This window comes from Mus caroli, unplaced genomic scaffold (assembly GCF_978045245.1).
Source record: "Mus caroli unplaced genomic scaffold, Mus_caroli_1 scaffold_11, whole genome shotgun sequence".
Taxonomy (NCBI): domain Eukaryota; kingdom Metazoa; phylum Chordata; class Mammalia; order Rodentia; family Muridae; genus Mus; species Mus caroli.
Window position 1 is genome coordinate 72,237,619 of NW_028227266.1, and position 26,492 is coordinate 72,264,110.

The following is a 26,492-nucleotide window of genomic DNA, read 5'->3' on the forward strand; positions in this document are numbered from 1 at the left end:
CGTTGCTAAGAGCTCTGTCAGATGTTGTGTAGGAGCTTGGAAGATAATGCTGAGAACAGTGCAGAAGATGGAGGCCTGGTTTGTGAAATTTCAGGGGGAAAATTAAAGACTCTCTTCAGGGCCATTGCTGTTTTTATTGTGAAGATTTTGTAGTTCTGGTTAGCTGGGGCTGAAGAATCAGCTGTGATTAACAAGATACCAGAACTACTAAAGCAAAAACTTTGCATTACTGGGACTATTGATGCTGGTTAGCTGGAGCTAAGAAATTAGCGGTGATTAAGAAGAGACCAGCATCGTTGAGGTGACTTCTTCTGGGAAGTGTTTTCTGAAAGCACAAAGAGGCTGTGTTCCAGAGATAGGCAAGGTTGTACTCCTTCTGCAGTGGGACTTGGTAATGTGTAAGGGTCACCCAGGTGGTACTGGTTTTGAAGGCATGAAGGGGTCACACAGAGCAGCTGAGGCTCGGCACTGTGAGAGGCCATGGAAGGCCATTGGTGAAGGTGCAGCCTCAGTTGCAATTGAAGGCCCAGGACTGAAGGGGTCATGCAGTGTTTTGGAGATGCCAGTACCACGAGATGACCACCAAGAGCAGCAGCAGCAGTGGAGTACAGGCATCTGGAGCCCAGAGGACGACGTGTGTGCTACAAAGGGCATGGCTGGAGAAGTGACCCAAGCCCTTGGAGGAGCCCAGAAGATCGTGAGTTGGATCCCAGACGTTGGACGGTTGGAGATTGATTTTTGCTTTGATTGTGACTGTGCCCTGATATTTTCCCTCTCGAAGGAAGAAACTGTTTTAGTGGAGCCCACAGTTAAGAGACTTTGGATTTTAAAAGAGATGGATATTTTAAAGAGATTGAAATTTTAAGAATATGTAAAGACTGTGGGACTTTTAAAGTTATTTAGATCTTGGGGATGAATAAGAATGTAAGGGTTGAGGCTTACTAGTGATGTGTTTGTGTGTCAAGTTGACAAGGGGTCAATTGTACTGGCTATTTTTGTGTCAACTTGACACAGCTGGAGTTATCACAGAGAAAGGAGCTTCAGTTGAGGAAATGCCTCCATGAGATCCAACTGTAAGGCATTTTCTCAATTAGTGATCAAGGGGGAAAGGCCCCTTGTGGGTGGGACCATTCCCTGGGCTGGTAGTCTTGGGTTCTATAAGAGAGTAGGCTGAGCAAGCCAGGGGAGGTAAGCCAGTAAAGAACACCCCTCCATGACTTCTGCATCAGCTCCTGCTTTCTGACCTGTTTGAGTTCCAGTCCTGACTTCCTTTGGTGATGAACAGCAGCATGGAAGTGTAAGCCGAATAAACCCTTTCCTCCCCAACTTGCTTCTTGGTCATGATGTTTGTGCAGGAATAGAAACCCTGACTAAGACAATACCAGCTTTTGGAAAATGAAAAAGGGATTATTGGAGTGGGTGAGTGGAGAAGGTGGCTAGCCCAGTCTTTGAGGTGAACTCTGGGATCAATTGAGAGACCATGCTTCAGTCAGTAGTGTGGAGAACGATCAAGGAAGACACCAGTTTCCAATCTCTGGGGGAAATACTTGTGGAGTCTTGTGCTTATTTTTCTGTCCTTCCTTTCTCTGTGGTTTTGGCCCTACACAGATAATGAGCCTCTTAGTGCTGGACATCTTCTGTCTAGGGAGATTTCTGTAAGCTCTGAACTTCTGGCCACTGTTTGATCTCAAAGTCTACAGAATTGCCAGCTGGCCCACAGACATGAAGGTGGACCATGGTGAGAAGCCACCGTGTGTAGACTCTCTTCTGTGTGCTTCTGCCTTCTTGAGGGTACCTATTGATTCTTCATTCTTGGCTGCCTTGGTTGCTTTCTGACTCTGTTAAATTTTGCTCACTTTTGTAGCTCATGCTCAGTAAGCTTGCAAGTGCAATTCCAGCTTAATATAGTAAGTCTAGACAGCTCGAGCCAGGCGGCTGCCAGACAGCTCTTCTGTTTTACCTCCCTATTCTCAACCAAGACACTAGCAAGTATTTCGTGTGCATTTACTTCATGTCCAACTCTTTGCTTATTTCCCTCATATGCTAATTGAACAAATTCTGTAAATTCTGTCTTCTGATTTTCTCTCGCATGTGCCTTTTTCACCCTTTGTGTTCTCATTTCTAGTGCTTTATATAATAGTAAGCCTTTAAATAGGCTTAAATAGCACATAATATACTTTAAATAGTACTTTAAATAGTCAGCTTTTAAATAGTACATAATTTTATAACATTTTGTTTTGAATTTTTTTAAATTAGTAAGCTTTTTATGATGAAACACAGGCTTATTATAAATTCTTATGATTCGTGTATATTTATTGATAAATGTGTTGAAATATACATACATTGAGGAAATATTAAGCCAGTTAATTAGCATACACAATGAATAAAAACAAAATCTGTATAAAAAAGTCATAGACCTCATTACTTTGTATACCAAATTAAAATATTAATACTTTATCATAAAATAAAAATATATTACTCAATACACTTATGGCATTTGGGGTCCGAACACATAAAATCAATTTTTAACAATGTCCTAGAAGTTATTTTATTATTCTTTTACATATGCCTGTGGAACTTGGAAATAGACCTCAGGTGTCTTCCATGGTTGCTTCCCACTTTCTTTATTGAGGCAGAGTCTCTTAGTGATCTCAGAGCTTACTGACTAGCCTAGTATACCAGTATCTTGTCCTAGGGATCTTCTGCTTTTCAAATCGCTGGGTTTGCCAATGGGCCTTTGTGCCCATGTGGCATTCACATGGATCCTTGGAGTTCAAATTCCATTCTTAACATTTGAGTAACACGTGCTTTGACTGCTGAGCCACACCTCTAGCCCAATTCTTAGCAAGTTTCAATCATATAATATGCTGTTATAAAGCATAGCCACTCTGTTTTGTCATAGCTCTCTCTTGAGAGTATTCCTCTTAACTGAGGCTTGTATCCTGCGACCCGCATCCTCCCCTGCACCCCTTGTGGTATAGACAGTTAGCTTGTGTCACCATGCTGTTCTATCTCATGCACCCCTGAGATGAGAAGACTACTCAGAGGCTGTTAGAAGCCTGTCATTACATTGCTCATTAACTCCTAAATCTCTCCTCTGTCCCCCCGCCTTCTCTGTTGCTTCCAATTCTCATGGTGCCTAATGCCTGGCACATGCTGCACAGAATCTATTTATAACAGTCTAGTTTAAAGCTCTTTTCTGGTATCACCTACTGGTCTGGGGAAAATACTTTAGACCCCACTAGAAGAGCAATACTATCAATATATCAGAGCCTATGCAGTCTGAACTCTCAACCTTCATTTCTATATCAGCACTTTACTGGTATTTTCTTTTTTTTCTCTTGACATAACCTGATTGAGTTTTTAAAGTCTCTAATAGATGCTATATCAGTCTTTCAATGGGGGTAACACTCTTCTTGTGATGTGTTTGTATTCTTCAAATTAACTTGCTTCATTTTGCTCTACCTTGTGATTATCAATATTGCCTGCATATAAGCTTTTTTGGTGGTTAGGTCTTTATCTTACACACCAATCTTCTACACATAAGACTCTGGATGACCCCTCCTGACCAGGATAAAAGAGTCCTGGTGCACATTAAATGCTCAGTGCTTCTGAGTGGCTGTGTGATTACAAGTGTACCTGATAGACACTGTGATGGTTAATCTCAACTGTCAATCTAATAAGATCTAGAATCACCTGGGCGATGGGCCTCTAAGCCTGCCTCTGAGGGATCATCTTCATTCAGCAAATTGAGCTGTGAAGACCTACCTACTGTGGGAAGCACCGTTACCTGGGCTGGGATTCTGAACTCTGTCAGATGGAGGAAAAAAGCTATGTATAAACATTCTGCTTTTTGACTGTGGCTGCAATGTGACCAGCACCTCAAGCTCCTGCCTCTGACTTTCCTACCGTTATAGAGCAGGTATACTCTATCATATATCTGGAACTGTGAGCCCAGAGAAAGCAATCACCCTTACACTGTTTCTGTAAGGCATTTCATCACAGACAACACACAAGACACTAAGGCAGAGACAACCTCATAAGATGAAAATGCCATTGTTAAATAATGACTTCTATTTCAGAGACATGAATTTCTAAGACAGTTATAACTTATTAAAATGAAAGTCTGGCTATCCAGTAAAGCATTCTAGCATTTCTTCTTTTCTCACTTTTCATATGTGTGTGCTGTGTGTTTAGGTACATGAATGGTTTTGCACTGTGCGTGAGTGCTCATATACACGTTTGAGCATGTATGTAGAGTACCCAAGGTTGTTGGGAATCATCATCTTTCGCTTTTCCACCTTATTCACTGAACCAGGCTTTCTCAATCAATCCCAGAGCTCAGCGATAGGGCTAGTCTTTCTAGCCAGCTTATTTTGGGGGATTTGCTGTCTGTACCCTCTGACAGGACATCCACCATGCCCAGCTGACATTTTTTGTGTTTCTGGAGATCCAACAACTGGTTCCTCAAGCTTGTGTGGTAGATGCTTAAACTGCTGCACCATCTCCCCAGTATTGTGCATTCTAGCACTTCCACAGGGAATCATTTCATCATCTAAACCAAAGCCCATTCTGCATTTCTTTCTCTTCAAATGTCTAAGTAAGGCATTCTTGAAATATGCTATGCCATCTTCTCTGCCTCAGAGACATGCAAATCTTTCTACATTAGTTTCACTACAGAGATATCTGCATTCAAATGAGAAGTATGTGAAGAGCTCTTAGTCCTTACAACTCAGCTGTGATTTTTGCAGCACTGTGAATTCAGGACAAAGGGGGAGAGTGGAAATCACTACTTACAGGGAATATTCTGGAACAGCATCCTTGAAGGCAGGAAGTTCTCGTACATACTCATTATAAAACCATTTCACTTTGAAATGCAAATTCATATAATCGGTGCTCTTGCATAAGCGTTGCTTCTCATGTTCTGTAACAGATAAAATCACACAATTAATAAATGTGGCTCGCAGACAATGCCACTGGGTTCCGATCGACCTTTATTGTCAGCATTTCTATAAAGAAGAAACTTGTGGTATCCAGGCAAAGTGCATTGCTGAAGGCAGAACTAATGTTATGCAGCATGCAAAAATAATCCTGGAGAGACAAGAAAGATGCTCAGGGGTTGAGAATGTTTGCTGCTCTTTCAGAGGACTGAAGTTTGGGTCCCAGTGTCCATGGCTCACAATCACATGTGATTCCAATTCCAGGGGAAAAGATACTGTCTTCTTGTCTCTGAGGAGACTTACACTCATGTGCACCACCCACACACAAATACACACATAATAAAAAAGAAAATAAAACAATCTTGGATCCTGTGAAGGCAGGCCAAGTGATACTGTAAAATGGTTTGACTATTGTAATGTGTCTCAATGGAAATAGGTGACACTTTTGATAGAGAAAGATGCTCCAGTGTAGGGGAACACCCTCATAGAAGCAGGGGGAGGGAGGACTTGATAGGGTGGTTTATGGGAGGGAGGGAAACCAGGAAAGGGGATAACATTTGACATGTAAATAAAGAAAATATCCAATAAAAAATGAGCAACATTGTAAAATCTGCATTTATTTGGAGGCTCTCAGACTTTGGCTGCTTTTAGGGAAATACACAGTGACAGAAAGAATTAACATTGTAAGGGATCAAACATGACTTAAAGTAGGAGCCATAATCGCCGATTAACATGGGACTTGTGTGACACGTGCATGGTCAGGCCACATCCTGACCTAGTTTTAACACTTAAAGAATCAAGACGGTTGAAGACAGAAAGATACATTTAACTTCAAAGCCATGTTATATTTTTTGTGTCCTTGGAAGAGTTTTCTAATATGTGGTTTAAAGAGGGTATCCTAAATTGTTTATAGAATATGGGTTTATAAGACTGAGGTGGAGAAACATACAGAACATTAATGAATGTATTGTATGTGTGGCTGAATGTGAGTGTATGTGCATGCATGTGCATATGTATGTATAAGCATGTCTAGAGGGCAGAGATAAAAGTGTCTTTCTTAATTGAATTTTTAAATTTATTTTATTGAGACAGGTCTCTCACTGAAGTTGGAGCGCGTTGATTTGGTTTGGCTGGCCAAGGAGACACAGGGATCCTTCTCTTTCTGCTTCCCTGGTGCTGGAATTACAGACTCTCACCAGTGTTTCTGGCTTTTTATCTTAGTTCTGGAGAGCTAGACTCAAGTCTCATGTTGTCCAGCAAACCTTTTACTAACAAAATGTTTCCCCACCCCCTGAATATGTTTTCCTCTCTTCTATCTCATTTATATTAACCCCATGGTCAGATCTGGCAGCAACCATAAATACAAGCAAATCCTAACTATTTCTGTGATCCTACAGGATGAGAGCAGCCTCTGAGAAGTCCCTTTGGGAATTGGTGACTCTCCGTGAAGCTGAGGGCATTGCCTCATTCTGTGGTAAATAGTGAAAACATAGACTGAAGAAATTGGATTGTTATTAAGAACAGAAGCCATTTCTGTCTCCCAAAACCAGATCATGGGGTGATATGAATACCAAGAGAGTGCACAAGAGACTACAATCCTAAATCAAACCTTTAAATTATCTGAACATTGTTAATTCAAGACACTGTACAGCTGGGAGAGGTGTTCTCACATAGAAAGTAATGAAGCAGTATTCCAGAACAACACTAAACAAGTTGTCAACACGATGGTTTGCTTTGGTCACCTCTAGCTTCATCCCTTTTTAGCTCTGCAACAATCTTCCCTTTTAGATCTTTGGTGTTCCTTCATTTTTAAGAGGAATATTTATTTGGTCAATTCATAGATAGGAAATTAATACAATAGTACCCTGAGACACCAATAATGGGAAACTCTTGCCCTGTTGCCCTGTGACTCAGCCATTTATCGTTATATAGACACTGTATAGAAATGGCTCATGTGTTCTTCTACTGGGATCTAGCATTTTCTGTTGGCCTAGAGTAAACTGGTAGGCTAAGTCTCTTCTCTTATATCTGTACCACTGTGGTAATGATTGATAACCCCTAGGCCTCCAAACAGTGTAGTTCACATTTTATTCCATATCCCAAACTACAAAAGTTACTGTGGCAGTGCTTGGGTAAGGCATTACACTAAGTTGCCAGGCTCTAAGTATTGTGAGGAAATTAAATACATTGTTGCATGGTGAAGTATTATTTTCAAATTAACAACCTCACATTTTAAAAATCTGGCTCTGTCTTAAATGCTTAGTTATTCAGAAGTTTTTCATAATTCTAAACATGTATGTGCTAGCTGCCTAAGATGGTGAATGCTATATGATTCATATTTCCCAGGCTTGTGAATAAGTTAGTTGTGATGTACATGAAGTCTGGTGTTGAGTCTTTGACATCAGCTGATCATTGAAGGCTATATTTGTTACATACCAGAAACCCCAGTCACATGGAAGGGCAAGAGAAGAAAATTGCTAGGATAAAGCCAACCCAGGTCACTGAATTATGTCTCCTTTCTGTGAGACTGAGGGGAGAACTCTGAAAATTTGCAGACTCTAATGAAAATGGAACACAGCCTACAGTCAAAGCAGCTTTAAGAGATTCTTAGAGCTAAGAGTTCCCACAACTAAAATAAATCAAAGAGCTAAAATATATAGCGCAATATCACATCTCAAGATCTTAGAATAATTGTAACAAGACAAAACTAAATCTACTAGAAAGAAGGAATAATGATCAGAGTGAAACTGAGATTAAAAGACCAATGCAACAAGGCGATAAATATTACTGAAAAATCTTTTTATAAACTGATCTAAGGTTCAGAAGAAGGGATGAAAAGGGGGCGGGAGATACAGACACAGGCAGACAGATACACACACAGACACAGACACATATACACCCATACCCCAAACTCATAATTACCAATCTGTTACCAACAAAAGAAGAAAGAATGAGCAGTCTAATTAATAGATGGGCAAACAATCTGAACAGACACTTCCCAAAATAAGAATTACAAATTAGCAATAAATGTGTAAGAGAAAAAAGGTACCCAACACCTTTAGCTGCCAGAGAAACATGAACCCAAATGTTCCACTGTATACTGTGCAGAATGGCTATATCCAAATGACGAAGGGAATAAGTGAGAGAGAAAAGGAATGGAATCCTCTTACACTACTGCTAGCTGCTGTGGGAAAAACTACAAATATATCACATAATTCAGGTTGACAATGCCCAGGTATCAGGAAGGAAATGAAGTCAGGATACAAATACAGAAGAGTTAGCTATGTTTACTGGCACAGTCCTCACAATGGCAAGGTTACAGAATAGAGTGAGTGCCCATTGATGGATGAATAAAAATGTTGTGTATGTATGCAATGAAATTTTGTTCAGCTACCAAAGGGAAAGAAACTGTATCATTTACAGGAGAATGGATACAACTGGAAACCCTTATGTTACATGAAGCAAAATAGACTTTCAGAGGCAAGTGTTGTATATTCTCTCACATTCATGGAACCTAAGAGGAAAAGAGATCTGAAGGTAAAAGAGTGACTGTTAGGGCTAAGGCAGCTAGGAATCTGGCGGTAGGAGGAGGCAGGAAAGGATGGGAATCGATGTGGGGAGGGTAGAATCAACTAAAGCATAGCATACACCTGTATGGAACATCACAGTGAAACCAATAACTACAGAATGAGTGTGAGTCAAGCTTTACACAACACACACACACACACACACACACACACACATAATGACAGCTTTAAATGTTTTATGATCAAAAATAAGTGGATGACAATTGGATCTTTAGAATTATTCAAAAATTTACATAAATTGTATATTAATGAATTAAATTTTTTAGGATTAAAATTTTACATGAAAGTATCCTTTTCATGAGCTATAGGATCAACCATATTATTTGGAGATAAATTTGCTGTTTAATTCTTAAATTACAAGGATGAGTATAAGCTCAGATTGGGTAGAAAAAGAATAATTGCGAGTAGAGCTGAGACGAGCAAAAATGACTGGAAAGAGAATTAGAAATGAGAAAAACCTCAAAGCAAAAGGCACTTACATAGTTTTAAATAGGAGAAAAAGTTAGAGCAGATAGGATGCATAGTTCAGAAAATGTACTGTTGGGCATGTTTGTACGAAGAATACAAATTATTTGAAAATCATATTATTGTTGTATAGTAAGTTTGTTTGTTGAAATAAAGGTGATAAAGCATATTTTCTAGGAGAATACAATGAATTCTGGGTATATAAGGTTAAATATTCAAATATTATCAGTCAGAGTAATATATGCAGCCTCACATATACATACTGAAAATTAAATTTTAGCTTGGTCATCTTTCAAGAAGTTAAAGGAAAATTGGCACTAGGCACCAATTCTATCATGTCGCTATAGAGAACCAGTCATCAAGGTTGAAAGAACACAGTAACAGCTCAGAGCAGGACGGTCTGGGGCCACCTGTTCCAAGTGTGTTCCATATTAACAGAATTCTGAAGGGAAGGGCTACCAGTTTCATTAATAGAGGAGACGTTTATGGAGTGCAGGTCAGATCTCGGGTGAGGCACTGGAATATGAAACAAAGGTTCCACGGGCTGTGCTCTCTATCTGAAGTGCATTGTGGGTAAGAAGGAAGGGTAACAGATTCACCAGTGTGCCAATCGTGAGACTTACAGGATGCTGTAAGCCTGCCGTAGGAGATGAATTTAGTCCATCTGCTAGATAGCCACAGAAATAATTTCCTATAGCGGAATTTATTGGAGAGAAGAGAAAGACTAGGCACCCAAAACAGGACCTAATGCTGTATATTTCATGCACACATTCTCTTTTATGAAATTACATAACTGTTCCAATAAAAACTCTGCCCCCTCCCCCATTTTCGTCTTTTGTGTTTTGAAATGATTTAATGGTAGTTTGGGTGAATCGTATGTATTTCACTAATTTGCCCTTGGCAATCCAGCATTCTCTGCAACATAAAGCAATATATTTTTTTAATAGAATATTTGTCTATTTGTTTAGTCAGCTTGAACTTCACTTTCTCTGAGGACAAAAGTTCTTTCTTTTTGTTAATTTACATACACAATTTAGAACTCACAGACCTCATGGAGACTAAATTTTTAGACATCCCCTCAATGCCCCCCTCCCCACAGTCCTGTTGTCCCTTGAGCTCCAGGGGAGTACTCCCATCATCCTGATTCACTGTTAGCTACCCTGGACAGGCCACTTCTTCTTCCCCACCTCTGAGTTTCTATGGGACAGGAGATAGACATGGCATCACTGACCTTTCTAAACATCTAAGTCTGGTTTAGTCTTACCTGGGGACTTTTTTCATCCCTAAAAATAACCTAGAAAATGGTATGGAGCTATTATGGTTTTCTGGGGGAAAACAATGTTAGAATTATCAGTTCAAAGTTTGTTTATTTGGAGGCAGGGTCTCAGGTAGCCACAGCTGGCCTCAAATAGCTATGTTCTTCCAGCATTGGGACCACAGATGAGTGCTGCTTCAGTGGTTCGAATGTGAACTGTCCACAATAGTTTCAAGTATTTAACACTTGGTCTCCAGTTGGTGGAGGTGTTTGGAGGGGTCTGTGTGGTGCAGTCTTGCTGGAGGAAGTACTTCACAAGGGGCTATCTTTGAGAAAATAAAGGCTTTCACCATTTCTAATTAGCTCTGTCAACTTCCGGCTTCTGCTGCCATCTTTGCATGGCATTTGCTGCCATGGTTCCTCACCAGGAAGGGATGGACTCTTATCTCTCTGAAACCATAAGCCCAAATATACTCCCCCTTCTCTAAACTGCATTGATTATTGTAATTTATTACAGTAACAGAGAAATAACTAATATACAGTCATGATGCCTGATTTGTGCAGAGCTAGGGATTGAACTCAGGGCATGCTAGCCAAGTACTCTATCCAGCTACATTTCCAATGCCAGCCTTTCTTACACAGAAGGTAGCTACCAAGTAAGCTACTTTCCCAACCCTAATTTCTATGTCTTTGAGATGTTGTTTTTATTCTCATACACTATCAGCTGATATTTGCTACTCTCTATGGATGGAAAGAGGAAACTTACACCACCAGCTATTGTTGCACTCTGCCAGTTCAAGAGAGTAACTGACATCTCTCCAGGAATTGTGCTCCTCAGCTAAGCCAAAAGTGACCTGCAGTACATTGAATTAGTTTGTGTCAGAGCTCTGATCTTGAGGGCAGTATAAAGACAAACTGAAATGAGAGGGTCTACAGGGTCTGCCTGTGATGTTTCCCCATAAACAGCAGGAACAAAGATAAGCTTTCATTTATATCCTTTTATTTCCTCACAGTGACTTTCTGTAAACACCATGAACCTCCTGTCGCAAATTTGACTAGTTGCCAAACTTTGTCCTTTTTTTTTTGCCCAGGTGCATAGGCAGACTACATGTGCTAGTCTTGCTTGATGTATGAATTTAGGGCTGAAGAACATCATGGGTCTAGGCTTCTTATAAAGAAACATTTGCAAACTTTCCCCATCATTTTACCCTTATTTACTGGCCAAATGGAGACATCCAGAGCATAGTTCCAAGGTCCTACAGATAGTAAAACTTCAAATGCTAGGATGTTAGGTCCTTGAACAACAGGACATGGTAGAGGTGCCCAGACTCTGACTTACACAAGTAAAAACAAAGCAAAACGTATATTGTTCTAAACTGTGGTGGAGTTGGGCCACATGATATTACATTTCATTGTGTCCCAGAAAGGTTTTCAAAAGCTATCACTTCTTAGTTATTCCCCTACTGTGGTGGTTGGAGTATGCTTGGCTCAGGGAGTGGCTCTATTAGGAGGTGTGGCCATGTTGGAATAGTTGTGACCTTGTTGGATGAAGTATGTGACTGTGGGGGTGGGCAATGAGACACTCTTCCTAACCACGTGGGAGCCAGTCTTCTCCTATAAGTCTTCAGATGAAGATGTAGAACTCTCAGCTCCTTCTGCTCCTAGATGCTTCCATGTTCCAGCCTTGATAATAGTGGACTGAACCTCTGAACCTGTAAGCCATCCCTAATTAAATGTTCTTATAAGAGTTGCCTTGGTCGTGGTGTCTGTTCACAGCAGTTAAACCACAACTAAGACAGCTACCTTCTAATTTCCAGTTACTGTATCTTTATTAAGTATGTGTGTGGGATGGTGGTGGTCATGAGATAGGGCCTCATGTAGCCCAGGCTGGACTTGAACCCATTATGGAACTGATAATGACCTTGAACACTTGATCCTCCTGCCTTTCTCTTCCAGGTTCTGGGATTACAGGCATGTACAACAGAGTCTGGCTTAGGATGGGAATCAACTGACTCACAAAGAGATCGAATCCAGGGCCCTGATGTTATTAGAATCACTCTATAAACATCTAAACTAACTGGAAAGGGTGATATAGATTTTAAGAAATATACTCAAACTACTGTAGTTTGGATGTAAACTGTCTCTTGGGGCTTTGTGTATTTAAATGTAATCCTCATTGTGGGGTATTAAATGAGTGGCCAACTATAGTATTTAGAGTTGGAGATTCTGGGAAAAGATAAGCTAGATAAGGCCATTAGGGGTCATGGCCATGATTGGAAAATAGAAGCTTTAAAAAAAGAGTTCCAGACACACAGACACACACGTTCCTGACACTATATGATAGACACAATGACAGCATGTGATGGTTGCTCTTGGTTGTTAACCTGGAGAGTGGAAATTCTAACTGAGGAACTGCCTGCATTAGCCTGGACTGTGAGCATGTCTGGGTGAGTATTTTATTGATTGCTAATTGGTATAGAAGGGCCCAGTCCACTGTGGGTGGTGCCACCCCTGGACAGGTGGGTGGTATAAGAAAGAAGGTTGAGAAATCCATGGAGAGCAAGCTGGTAAGCAGTATTCCTCCCTCCCAGGTTACGGCCTTGACCTCCACAGATAATGGATTGTGACCTGTGAGCCAAGCAAACCCTTTCCTTTTATTGACCAGTTGATTTTGGTCAGTTTTATCCTAGCAACATCCATCAAACTAGAGCAGACTCTCATCAGACTCTATAAATGCTAAACAGATGTTAAGCCTCTAAAACTTCTAGATAAATAAATCTTACTATTTTTATAATGTTGCCTGTCTCAGATATTTTGTTGTAATCATGAAAGTTAACAAATTTAACAAAATTAAAAGTCAAAATGACGCCCAATGTGGGCAAGAACCCATAAGCGTGATTAAGATCCTTATGCTCTACCAACTGAGCTAGCTGTTTACAAAAGGGATTAGGCATTCTAGCTAGCATGTATAAAAGACAGATAATCCAGGTACTTTATTTACAAGCCATAAGCATAGATTGGATAGGTTTGGAGTGATTCTAAATTATTTCCCAGTTATAATGTCCCTTGTTAATTGCTGTTTTTCCTGGCCATGTGCTCATGGTTCATCTCCCCCTCATGGCAGCCTCCTCCACCTCCCTGTCCTTCTTCCCCTCTTTTCTCTACCTAAAAAGCCCCTCACTCGATCCTCAATTCCCACCTTTCTCCCTCCACTGACCAATCACAGGCTCTAGCCTTTTATTGACTAGTAAACCAGCAAGGTTTACATAGCATCACTTGGTCTACTTGAAGATCTGATCATCATCAGGGCAACTAGATCTTGAGAGCCAGTATTTAGCAGTGGAATACAAGCAGCATCAGGCCAACCCACTACACTCTGGATGTAAAATAATTATGTATGAGAAGCATGCAGGTTTTGTGGACTGTTAGCCTCCCCCTCTCCCCGGGACTTTCTGGACAGCCTAATTCATCCTCAGGATTCTCCAGTGCATTTCAGGAAATCACCACAACCTCAGGGACTTAGGAAGCATTGCATTTCGGAATCCAAACCCAAACCTAGTTTTCCTTAGTGTGTTTTCCCCATGGTGTACAACTGTACATTATATAGAAAAACTGTCAAAAAGATCCCATAATTGCATCTACAGTATGTCCTACCAAATATCGCCGGGAAAAATTATAATATCAAATTCAGAAATATACTTCAAGTCATTTTGAATCCTATTCAATTATTTATGTGTAAGGCTGACTCTGTTAATAAAATTCTCTTGAGCTCATGTGACACAAATGATTCTTAAATTTGTTTAGCCATCAATCCTCCTACATTTTTAATTTTGGCAACAAAGACTGGACTAGCTCATTACATTTACAAAACAAACCATTTAATTAGCTTTTCCAAACTGCAATATAATAATTTTTGTACAGAATTTAATCTTTGAATTTCAGTGGGAAATATGAATATTTTACTAGGAGAATAAAAAAATGCTTACTTAAAATTATACAGAGGAAAAGCTTGGCAAGTGAGAAAAATTTGACTGTTGTCCTTTAGAATGTGTTTATTAGCAATTAGTTGGAAATGTATATTTTTCAGGGAGTTAGCATTTGTGCATAAACTTTATACATAATGTAGTAACATGCAATTATATGTGGTTTATATAATAGGGGTAGCACACACATAACTGAATTTATGTTTTTGCTTTTTTTTGAGATGGTCATGTATAGTGCAAATTATTGCAGAACTCATTATGTAGCTAAAGATAATCTTGGACTCCTGAGCCTCATGGGATTATAGGTGTGTATGATACAGCACCTAGCTATTCAATCCACTTTCCTGCTGTCTGTCACCACCACAGTCCTCCTTTGATATACTTTACTGTACAATTATTTAAGAGCTGGATAGCATACATTATTCTTTCTATACAGTCTTCAAACCTCTTCCTTGCTGATTGACACCATTTTCTATTCCCTATAGGTGCTGATTCAGGGCTGGAGGTAATATCAAATATGAAGCAGAAGTTTGATTCAAGGTCTACAAGGCTATGTTAGGTGTTGTGTGTTCACAAAGGCACAGGCTTATCATCCAGAAACCTTTTGAGTACCAGATTGCTGTAAACATGCACATGTACACACACACATAAACACACACACATACACACACACACATACACACACCCCTCTGATATTGTAAATCTTTAGTAAGTATATATAGGTAAAACTTGTGGGTTCTTACTCATATGCTGAGATAATTAAGCCATTTTATATATGCCTGATAGAGATCTAATGACATGGTTACTCTCAGAAGGTGAGGTAGCACCTAAGATTCTGGCTTCCAAGTAAGGTGTGATATTAGCAAGGTGGAATCTAGGAGGAACAAAAGAAAAGAAAACTGTACATAACATTTTTTTTTTAAGAAGGATCTTGGAATCAGGTAAGTCTTCCATAAATGAGAGCAAGCAAAGAGGAAAGAAATCTTAACCAGAAAAGTAGATCACATTTGTCAATAATTGCTGAATGTGATGTATTTCTGACATTCTGATTACACACACACACACACACACACACACACACACACACACACACACACAGAAACTGAAGCTAAGGGGGAAAAGAAGAGAAATGAATGCCTTGCTGTGACCACCGTGATGGATCTGGGAGCTCAAGAGGAGCGGGCAACCTGCTCAGGGTTCCAGCAACCTCCTCAGCGAAAGCCCAGAAAGATATCCAGGCTTTCTGAGGTTACAAAACTGCACATCACGTGGGTAGATTTGCCTCCTAGATAGATCCTCCAGTGCATCCACTTACAAGTCTAATCTAGACCTTCTGGCCACAAAGCTGTCTGAAAGCCTCACAGCAAGCAACCAACCCCTCCTAGAGAAGGTTGGGGCTGAGCCCTGAGAATGTCAGGGGCAGCAGACATGTAGGTCCTTCTCATCTGGGCTAGGATGGACAGCCATGAGTAAAATATACATGGTATGGGTGGAACAGCGTTCAAAACACAGGGAAACATCAGTCTGAAACACAACAGTAAATTCCAGGCACCCAAGAAGCTACTGCCATGAGCTGGCGAACTTGGAACAAGCAAAAGCATTTCAAGGACTTCTCTTAGCTAGTGATTTTTTTCTTTAAAATGTGTTACTATAATAATCATTATTCTGTGTGCATATGCTATGTGGGGCACAGTATACAGGCGTTGTAAACCCAGGAGGTCAAAGAACAACTCTGTAGGATTAGTTCTCTCCTCTGCTTTCACTTGGGTTCCTGGGATTGAACTCTGGCTGTTTTACATGTACTTGTAACCACTGAGATGCCTCACTAACCCACTGTGGAGTTTTCTTCATCAGAATCCTGGTGGCGGATGCTGTGCAGAGTATTTTCAAGAGTCAGAACCAGGAACTGAAATATAGATTTCATTCATGTTTATTATTTATTAGGAACCAGGTACTATTCTACTCCAAGAGAATATAACATAGAAGAAAATGGTATCCTGACTACCAATGTCTTATGATACAGACATGAGAGATAGACAAGCACTACTTGATGTCTTGTGGAAGGCTAGAAAGGGCAGAGGGAGGGAGAGAAGGGGAAGGAGGGAGGGAGGGGAGGGGAGGGAGGGAGGGAGGGAGGGAGGGAGGGAGGGAGGGAGGGAGAGAGAGAGTGAGTCAGAGCACCTTCTTCAGCAGAGTGTTCTGGAGGTCTCTAATGAGAGGAAGCCAGAGTAAAGGCACCCACACAATCATTTCCCAGAAAACCGTTGTTAGGAAAAGGACAAAGTGACAGACTAAAGCAGAAAAGGCAGTCTAAGGTCCAAAGAGTCCAGGTAGGTGGGGAAGAGGTGGTGGTGGTGGTGGTGGGGTTCCTGCAAAGTTTAGTTCAGAGAGGCCCCAGGACCAGGTCACACAGGAAGCCTGAAAAACCTCTGCAACAGACCTTTCTCCTGTACCATGAATAACCCTAGATGACTTGTATCTAATCTACATACTTAAAAGGTCACCTTGGTTCCTGTCTGGAAACAGAGTCTCTGGGTGAATGAAGGAGCAGAAGCAGAGGAGCAAGTGCAGAGCCACTGTGGTAGAGAAAGCTCAGGTGAGCATGCAAAGACTGTGGTAGTGGGATCAGGCATTGTGGGGGCAGGAAATATTCTTTGTACTGGATCTTTCCAGTGTAGACCTCCACCACTCACCCCTTTCCTTCCAAAATTAACATTCTAAAGAGGGCAATGGAAGTTTATGAAATTTGCTCCCCTCATCTCTTATGCATAAAACCATGGATGGGTGTATGGAAGAAAAAAATAGATTGAGAAAATATGCAAAGGGAAAACGGAGGACATGGTATAGTGATTAAGAGCAAGGGCTGCTCTCTCAGAGGATCTGGAAGGTTCCCAGCACCCACATGACAGCCTGTAACTCCAGCTCTGTGGGAGCTGATCCCTTCTTCTGGCCCTCATGGGAATCACATGTTCACGGTGCACATACACACACGCATGCAAAACACACACATAAAATAAATATAAACAAATCTTTAAATGACATGTAAAGAGATGGCTTTTTGCCATACCTCACTCCATTTTCCCATCTGTCTTCCTGAGAACAGAATGGGTCTTCGATCACCCTGTAGGAGGGGGGTCTAATCATCGCTGGTCTTGGTCTGTACATATTTTGGCTTATAGATTCTACAAGGGCAAATCTTTGTCATATCTCAAACACCCAATTTTCTGCAATAAAAGGCTCTGTTTATGCCTTCCATTTTTTATTAAGACTTGTCAATAAAATACAAAAGTGATTTCTCCTTTGGCACATAGGCTATGTAAGCTACTCAAAGGTAATCAATTGCTTGCATTTCTCAGGTGTTTGTAACCTTTTACTGCATAACCACTGCTTAAAATATTTTTATTACAAAACTCAAATCTTTACTGAATTTCTTATACACTAGTCATTACTTATTTAAAAATAACCTGGAGTTCAGACACCTTTTTAGAAACAAAATCAATTTTTATCAATTATTTATGATACCCCCAAACAAAAAGAAAGTAATTCTTATATTGGTAGGTGTAAAACAACTGATTTCACCTTAGTGTTTTGGGTTTGGTGTCATTTCCTTACTACTCAGAAGGGAGTGGAAGGAACCACTAGGCCATTAAGGTAAAATGAAGAAAAAGATTCATTTAGATTACAGTTTGTAAATAATTGACAAACGAAATATTTAACTATCTTTGAGCTTATCTTTGATGCCTTTTTTTCTTTATAATTTATTTGTTTAAAAAGTTCAAGTTTTCTTTCTCTTCATGATTAGTTTAATATGATAGGCTTGAGTTAAGTAGCAGAGCAGGACTCCTTACAAAAGCCTGCCTCCCTCTCAGGCAGGCAGGGGTGGGGTGGGGTGGAGGTGTGGGGGTGGTGCTCAGTAGGCAGAGCATGAATTACAATAGCCTGCCTCAGTCTCAGGCAGGCCTGGGGTGGGGTTCAGTGGGTAGAGTATGCAGACCTGGCTGGGTTCCATCCCAGCCCTGGTGGGAATACTTCTAACCCCAGCACTTTGGAGGTATAGGCAAGAGGATCAGAAATTCAAAATCATCCTCAACTCAGTAGTGAGTTTGGGACCTGGACTGACCATGTAAAGCCTTACACAAAGAGGGGGCAGAGTGAGAGAGGGAGTTGGAGAGGGATAAGATTATAAATACAAATACATTCATGATAACTGGAAAATAAAACTAAGCCACCACCTTGTCCAAAATCTAGGAAGACTTTTCAAAGGGCCTGATCCTTCCCCCATGTTCTGAGTGTGACCTGGTGAGTCTGGGCTCTGCTTCCACACCTTGCTGCAAGTTCCCCACCTCCAGATGGTTACCAGGCATGGCAAGCTGCCCTTCTGTCCCTCTTGGAGGAAAATCCAGGGCAGCTTATTTTCTCTAGGAGGAACTTGTTAACACACCCGGGTACCTATAGCCTATGGCTCTTACTCAAGGGACTTAATGACCTGCATTAAGGAGTCAGTGGGGTTTTGCATCCTCAAGTGATCTTAGACCTCAGAAAACAGAGGGAGATACTCAATGGCTCCCACATAGTAGCTGTGTTCCTGGAATGAGAACTGAGCTGAGCTTAGTGCAGAGAGGGGAAAGGGGGAGGGGAAAAAGAGAAGGAGGGAAAGGGAAGGAGAGGATAGACAGGGAGAGAGAGGAAGAGGGAGAGGGGAAGGTAGAGGGAGAGAGAGAGAGAGGGAGGGAGGGAGAGAGAGAGAATGTGTGTGCTCAGTGCACATATAGAAAGATCTGGGCTCAGGTTCAGCTCAAAAAGAACACCCCAGTTTACTCTAAGAAGAGCAGCCTAATCTTTGCAGATGAATATTGGCAGCCCTAGGATACTAACAGGATGTGGTATGCCCTAATTTTCAATGTGACACTAAATGCTGAGACAGAAGATTGGATGCATATAGGAAAAAACCAAACCAAACCAAACCAAACAAACAAACAACAACAAAAGCAGAACAAAACAGAAAGCTACTAAAATCTCTATCAGATGAGTTAGGGAGAAGAACACTACTCAACAGCGATTTCAAAATTATGATAAAAAAAAAAAAGGCCATCTATGGCAGGATAAAAACAAGAACAAAAAGAATCTTAACAAAGAGAAAGAATAAAATGTACCAAACAATAACTGAATAGGCAAAGACTACTACAGCGAGTGGAGAAAACAAGGGATGTGAGGGCTCAAGAGAAGATTAAATCAGGCAGGAGGAAGGACCAGGGAGCTTGATGATGGGCACGGGAAGTAATTCAGCCTGTGCAATAAAGATAAATGGGAATGAAGATGAAGGAAGACAGTCCAAGACGCACCATCAGGCGTGCCAAGAAGAAAGACAGAGAGAGGGACAGAACCATGTCATTAGAAGCAATGGTTGAAAAATGTCCTCAGTCTTGGCCAAGAAAACAGAATCAAGATTCAGGAAGCTAGAGAAGCCAAATGATTTCTAGGAAGCCCACCCCAAGACACATCATTATCCACATCATAAACTCTTAACATCTATCGATGGAGAGTTCTTTGAAGGCATAACAGAGCAAATTATTAGGTACAAGGAAACCTTAGTATAAGTCTTGTAGCTAGAAGGTGATGAATCCTGAAGGGCAAACCATTTAAAATCCTCTAAGTACCCAACATCCAACAATCCTGAGTTAAATGCAAAGAGGTGATCTGGCTGATGAGATGGTTCACTGGTGCAGGTGCTTGCTGCCCAGCCTGATAACCTGAGTTCAAAACCCAAGATCCACATGGTGGAAGAAGAGAACCTGCTCCTGCAACTTGTCCTCTGACCTCCACAGGCCTCACCCTCACATAGTACACATACATATACACACTGATTAAATGGATGAATGTAATAATAAAAGATAACTTGAAACTACAAGGTAGAGGCAGAAATAGGACTCATGGCGCTTGTAACCACTGGTCCTAACTAACAGGACTGCTTTGAACACATCTCTAGAATAATACTGCTCCATACAGTAGCTAGAAATTTAGGGATACCCAGCAACTTTATGACCCAATATTAGCTTCCCCAATTAGCACTGAAAGATTGTCAACTGATTTCTTTTCATCCTTTATTTCTTCTTATTTTCACAGCTCTGAGTGATCTGTACTGGACTGGTTTTCCTTTTTGAATTTTACTTAGTAAATTTCCAATTACTAAAGTCACATGTGCTTATTATAACACACAAACTCCCCCTTCACATCAATCTTTAATTCCAATGCTACCCTTCTACTGAATGCCCCTAGAATACTTACCAGACCTTCTCCTTCTGAAATAAAAACTACACAGGTGCATCTATGCATGTGTGTTATATGTGCATGTGTGTACACATTCATACATGTGTGCATGTGTGTGAGCATGTGTCCATATGTCTGTGTGTACTCTCTTGTAATTTGTACAGGGGTTCACTCTTTGATTACTTGAATATACTTAGGATTATTCTGAACTTTCTGAGATTTCATTTACTTCATTCCAACAGAGGAAGATAGCAGTGGAATTGGTGCATGTATTGTGTGTGTACATATGTGTGTGTGTCTGCATGCGTGTATGTATGCATGTATGTATGCAGAGGAAGGCATTGGATCTCCTGGAACTGGAGTTACAGTTGCCAGGCACTGGAGGGGATTCTGAGAACTGAACTTCAGTCCTTTACAAGAGAATGCTCTTAACTGTAGAGTCATCTCTCCAGGCTCTTAATAAAAGTTAGAGTGAATCACAAAATTATATGAGTTCCAAGATACAGAGAAAAGCAATGTTCTAACATGTTTTAAATGGTTCTTTCAAAACATCTTTATTTTTGAGTCCTGAATTGCTGTTCTTAGGAAAGTACTCAACAAAATCCTGGACTTCCCAGAGTCACACATGTCACTACCTGTCTCTCATTCTCTACTGTCCAATCCCAGGTTTCTAGAAGTATTGCACCTCCTACATGTACATGATTCCTCATAAAATTATAAGTCTCTTATTTCTTTTCATTCAAATGACCTGTTGATTAATTTTGACATTCTTCAGCTAAGACATGCCCTTTTCCTTGTGTTAACTATAGCTATGAAATTTTCAAAACTATATTTAAAGTGCAATTTTTCACCTTTTAGAAGACAAAACATTAAAATTTTAAGTCAATTATTTAAATTAATTAAAAAGTAGTAAATAACCTCATATCTTACCAATCTTATGTTCTATTTAAAAATCAACTGGTAAATATATCAATTACAATACTTTAATTGATATTTATAATTGTTATTAATTAACTAATATTTCCAACTAACTTAATTAATGTTAAATATAATTAATATTTATCATTAATATATAATTATAATATATTATAATGTTTATTTTTTTAAGAACTGTACTAAGAGCACTAAGATATCAACATGAAGTTTCAGGGAGTTATATTGAGACAAAAATAGCTGAGGGCAAATTTTCTCTGCTCCTGGAACATTTCTTGGAAGTAACTAAGAAAAGATGGATACACTGTATATTTTAGAAAGCTTCTACACTTGGCATGGCTTTTCAGACTCTTCAGTGTTGGTTGTTTGTTTCTGTATTCTCTCTTCTACCTTGCACCCCATCCTCACCGATTTAATCTCTTATCATTTTCTCTTTCCCCCTTTGCCCTCCATACCATCTACCTATCCCGTGCCTTGAAATCCAACCCCACCATGACTGCCTGCTTCTGACTATTCTGAGCTCTTCACCATGTGCACACAAGGAGCCCTGAGTGGATGCTATGAGTTTAGATAGAGAACCCGTGAAGTCGGAGGGACATGGGAAAGGGAAGAATTAGAGGGGGAAGGGTAGGGGTGGATTTGATCAAAACGTATAATATGCCTGTATGACATTATTAAATATTAAAAAACAAGCAAATATAAAATAGATCTTAATAAAATCCAAGAAAGATGTACACACTCTCCAAAAATAGTTTAGTGTTCATGAATAACAAATACAGAAAACTACAGTAGAATGTTCTCATCCAGCTGTGTGAAGTGTTTGGAAAGGAGAATTGTATCCCACAATACTATTTTTCATGAGGGGTTATATTAAAGGTTGCACATGGTAACAACATACTGACAAGTTATAGGCAAACAGGCGCTGACTAAGCACTTCAGCAGAATCACAAATGACACAGATTACTGGAAATTCTTACTATATCAGGATTCACTTGGACTCTTCAGTGCTCTCTGTCTTAATCATCTTTGCTATCTTCATTTTGTATATTCATGTGTATGTGTGTGTGCATGTGTGTGTAGGTGTATGTGTGTGCATGTAGGTATGTATGTGTGTGTGTGATTGAGAAAGCACAACAACCATGCATACAGCAGATCTAATGCTGTGCACTTGGCTTCTACCATGAACATTTCCTCCAGTTCTTCCTCCCACCTCAGCTATTCCCTCTTGTGGTTCAACTCCCTACTAATAACATCATCCTTTTGAATTATGCACTTCAGGAATTTCACGCTTTAAAAAGCATCTTCCTCCATATCAAATCTTAGATTTGATGAGAACAGGAGGAAGACATTGACTAGGCTGTTTTAGGGTTAAAAAGACCCTCCCCCACCCCCAGCAATTATCAGTCTATTTTTTTCCACTAAACCCCATAAATTTCCTGGGGCAGAGGCCAAAGATTCCAAAAATATTTAATTCAAAAGGTCTCTGGTTTTCTCATGGCCAGAGACTAGGGATGTTAGAATGGGGGAATTTTTGAAAAATCTCTTTTAACCTAGCAGGGCACCTTTTCCTGGAATCCATACTTATGTCTCGGAAACTATGGAGCACCTGAGTACTTGAGACAGAAACTGAACTGACCCACTTCCCTCTTGCCTCTGAAACCTTACTAACTTGCAAGGCCATGAGGCTTCATGGTAACCTACTTCTGGGACCCTTCCTGCTATAAAGGGGCTCTGCCTTTCTCATTATTGGTCTCCTTATAATGAAACACTTCTTTCCAAAACTCACCCTTTGTAGTCTGTGAATTTCATCCTTCAAATTCACAAGACAAGGACTCAAATGCTGTCAATGGGGTGACTTTGATGACGTCTGAATTTCTATGTACAATCAAGCTGAGAAAGGCTCCATTGCTCCCAAAGACACCCTGATTGATACCCTGCATCATCTTAATTTCTTTGTTTTTTTTCCACAGAAAACTGTGTTCTCCATGTGAAAGTTCTGCCCCCAGCTTCTTTCTCCTCATGTAGCCAAGAGGTTGCTGCTATGATCATAGACTGCATACATCTTCAACTGCCAGACTTTTTCTTGTGTGAGCTGTATGAATGTATGTACTGGGGGTTGGTCTGATGCTATGTATACAAATGGTAAATTCTGAACCCCACATTCTGGTTGCCATCCAGATGAGTGCATTCTCACACACACTAGCCTTTGTTGTATAAACCTTACTCCCCAACTTAAATTTGATTGTTTAATAAAAGGCCAGCCTGTAATTGGGCAGAAGAAAGAGAAAGGCAGGACTTGAGTGAAGGGTCTCAGGAGAAACCAGGAAAAGAAAGAAAGGGAATATGGAGAGGGAAGGAGGCTGCCATGAGACCAGATGGATCATGTACACATGACCATGAGAAGTATACCCTGAGGACAGGCTGATGGAGCAGGTGCAGCCTCCTTGTGTCTCAAACAGCAAGTAACATTGGGAGTATAGTTTGGATATAGGTGAAAATAGCATAGAACCTGCTCAATCTAGACTCACAGATTGTAAATAAAATGACAGGTTTCTGTGTTTTTATATGGGCTAATTAGAATAAATAGTTCATTCACATGTATATCTGCACATGCCCATGCCTGTGTGTATAAGGAGGTATGGCTGTTTGAATGGGAATGGCCCTATAGACTCATATATTTGAATGCTTGGCCCATAGGGAGTGGCACTATTGGGAAGTATGGCCTTGTTGGAGTAGGTATGGCCTTGTTGGAGGAAGTTGATCACTGTGGGCATATGTTCCCTTAAGGTCTCATACACTCAAGCTAGGCCTTGTGGGTTAGTCATCTGCTGCTGCCTGCAGGTCAAGATGTAGAACTCTCAGGTCCTTCTCCATCACCATGTCTGCCTGCACGCTGCTCTGCTTCTTGCCATGATGATGAAGGACTAAACCTCAGAACCTGTAAGCTAGCCTCCAATTAAATGTTTTCCTTTATAAGAGTTGCCTTGGTCATGGTGTCTCTTCACAACAATAGGAATCCTAAGACAGGAGGCTAGAAGGAGCTGGGTGTCCTACTTTATGACTCTCCATCTTTTTCCCTTGTGTCAGGGTTTCTCATGGAACTGGAAGCTAGGCTGGAGGTGATCAGACCTGAGTGATTCTTCTGCCTTCACCCCTCCCCCACAGATCTGAGGCTACAACCAATTATTTCTGTTTGTTTGTTTGTTTGTTTATTTGTTTGTGCATTTTGTTTTTTTTTACATGGGCTCCGAGGATCCAAATATAGGAACTCATCCTTGTACAGAGAGGGTTGTTTCAATGCCAAGATGAAAAGCAGAGGGACTAGAGAATTAGCACAGTATATATACAAATCAAATTATAGACTAATAGAGTGTTTTCCTAGATAACACTTAAGCTAAATGAATCAAAATAGATTACACAACACAATAAACCTGTACAACAAAAATAATGCAAATCCAATGGAAAATGCCTTGAGGAAAAATTATACTGTAGAAATTTTTTTAAAAAAATGAGAATCTGAATTTTATAAATAATCCATTTGACCTGAAGCTTCAAACAGTATTGAATGAACAAAAAAACTAACACTGAAGGGCAAGAATGAAATGAAAAACAATAGGGAGAAATAAATTTCGTCAACACATATAAAACAGGTGCTTATTTCCTTAGTTACAACATAAATTCAAAGTCTAAGCCAGGAGCTTTGATTTGTAAGCACAACAGCAAACTTAAAGTCATTACAGTGTTCTACTCAGCCAGTGGTGTGCAGAAAGAACAGCCATCTATTGCTTATGGCAGTGTGCACATTTGAAAACATTGGGAAATAATTTGGCAATGAGTCCTAAAAGGCATACAGTATTTATCTTCTTTGAGTCAGTAATTCCTAGTAGTTAACCCAAAGGTATAAACAAAATAAGGAAAAAAAACCAAAGTACAAGTATGCCTTTGTTGCGGCATTATCCATTACACCTTAAAGAATACTAGCAAGTTGATTATTTGAAAATAGGAAGTGGTGGAAATAATGATAGTCAGAGTTCAGGGGGTTATTATGTAACGATGAGCACACCAGGGTCCTTAAAACGCAGAAACAATACTGAAATGTACCAGCACCAGCATTTCCATCATATAAATTCTTTATGTAAATGAGATTGGGCACATTCAGGATGATTGACTGCTAAAGACATCCTACTACATTCATAGATTGATGTCTAACTCAGCCTCATCACACTGGACAATGTGCAGAGAGTGAGAGACTTTGGAACACTCAGTACAAAGTGTGATGTCTTCATCAAAACCCCTTCCCACAGGGCTCAGGGAACTATGTAGAAAAGGAGGCAGAAAGATTCTGAGACCAGAGAGGCTGGAGGACACCAAGGAAGCAACATGTTTCAGACACAACAGGACCGGTGCACATATGAACTCACAGAAGCTGTGGCAGCACACACAGGGTCAAGCCAAATGGTGTCTCGGTGGCAAGAGGTGGAAGGAGACATGTGCTCTCATTCCTAACCAAGAAGCACTCTGCAAATGACAACCACTGGCTAAGGAAAAATTAGTTTTCTCCAATGGAGGCTCACTGGGTAAATAACCACATTTAAGTTTAAGGCCAATATAAGATGAACTTAACGGTATGTTTGTAGGCCTTTTGCCTCATAATGCATTATTTGGGCTTTTTGAAAAAATGTCCTGCTCATTTCCTTGCATATTTTGGTTTCTTGTTTATCTTTTCTTGTGTGTGTGTTTCTTAAGAGCTTTCTTTTTAAAATACATACTCTTGTTTGTTTGCTGTTTTGTTTGTTTGTTTTTTAAAGAAAGAGAGAAAGAGGGTATAGGGTTGGGTGGATGGGGAGATGGGGAAGATCTGGTAGGAGTTGGGGGAGAGTGCCCATTCTAGTTTATATATATATAAAGTAGAATGGAAAGATCATGGTCAATTTGAAATTTTATACATTAAAATTGAGTAGTATAACCGCATACTTGAAAAATTAGCCAGTTATGAAAGAGTTCCCTATGTTTTCTGAATGTCAGGAATCCATTTTATAGATATTAATTCAGGTTTTGAATT

The 26,492-nt window shown here is 40.2% G+C and overlaps 1 protein-coding gene across 1 annotated transcript in view; it reads right to left on the reverse strand.

The window, feature by feature from the left end:
- The window catches only part of Unc13c (unc-13 homolog C), a 502,014-nt gene that overhangs the window by 100,499 nt on the left and 375,023 nt on the right, over nt 1–26,492 (reverse strand). Inside the window, exon 20 of the mRNA XM_085844784.1 lies at nt 4,798–4,924. Within this exon, the coding sequence (XP_085700910.1) occupies nt 4,798–4,924 (127 nt within the window). The remainder of the gene's footprint in view (nt 1–4,797; nt 4,925–26,492) is intronic.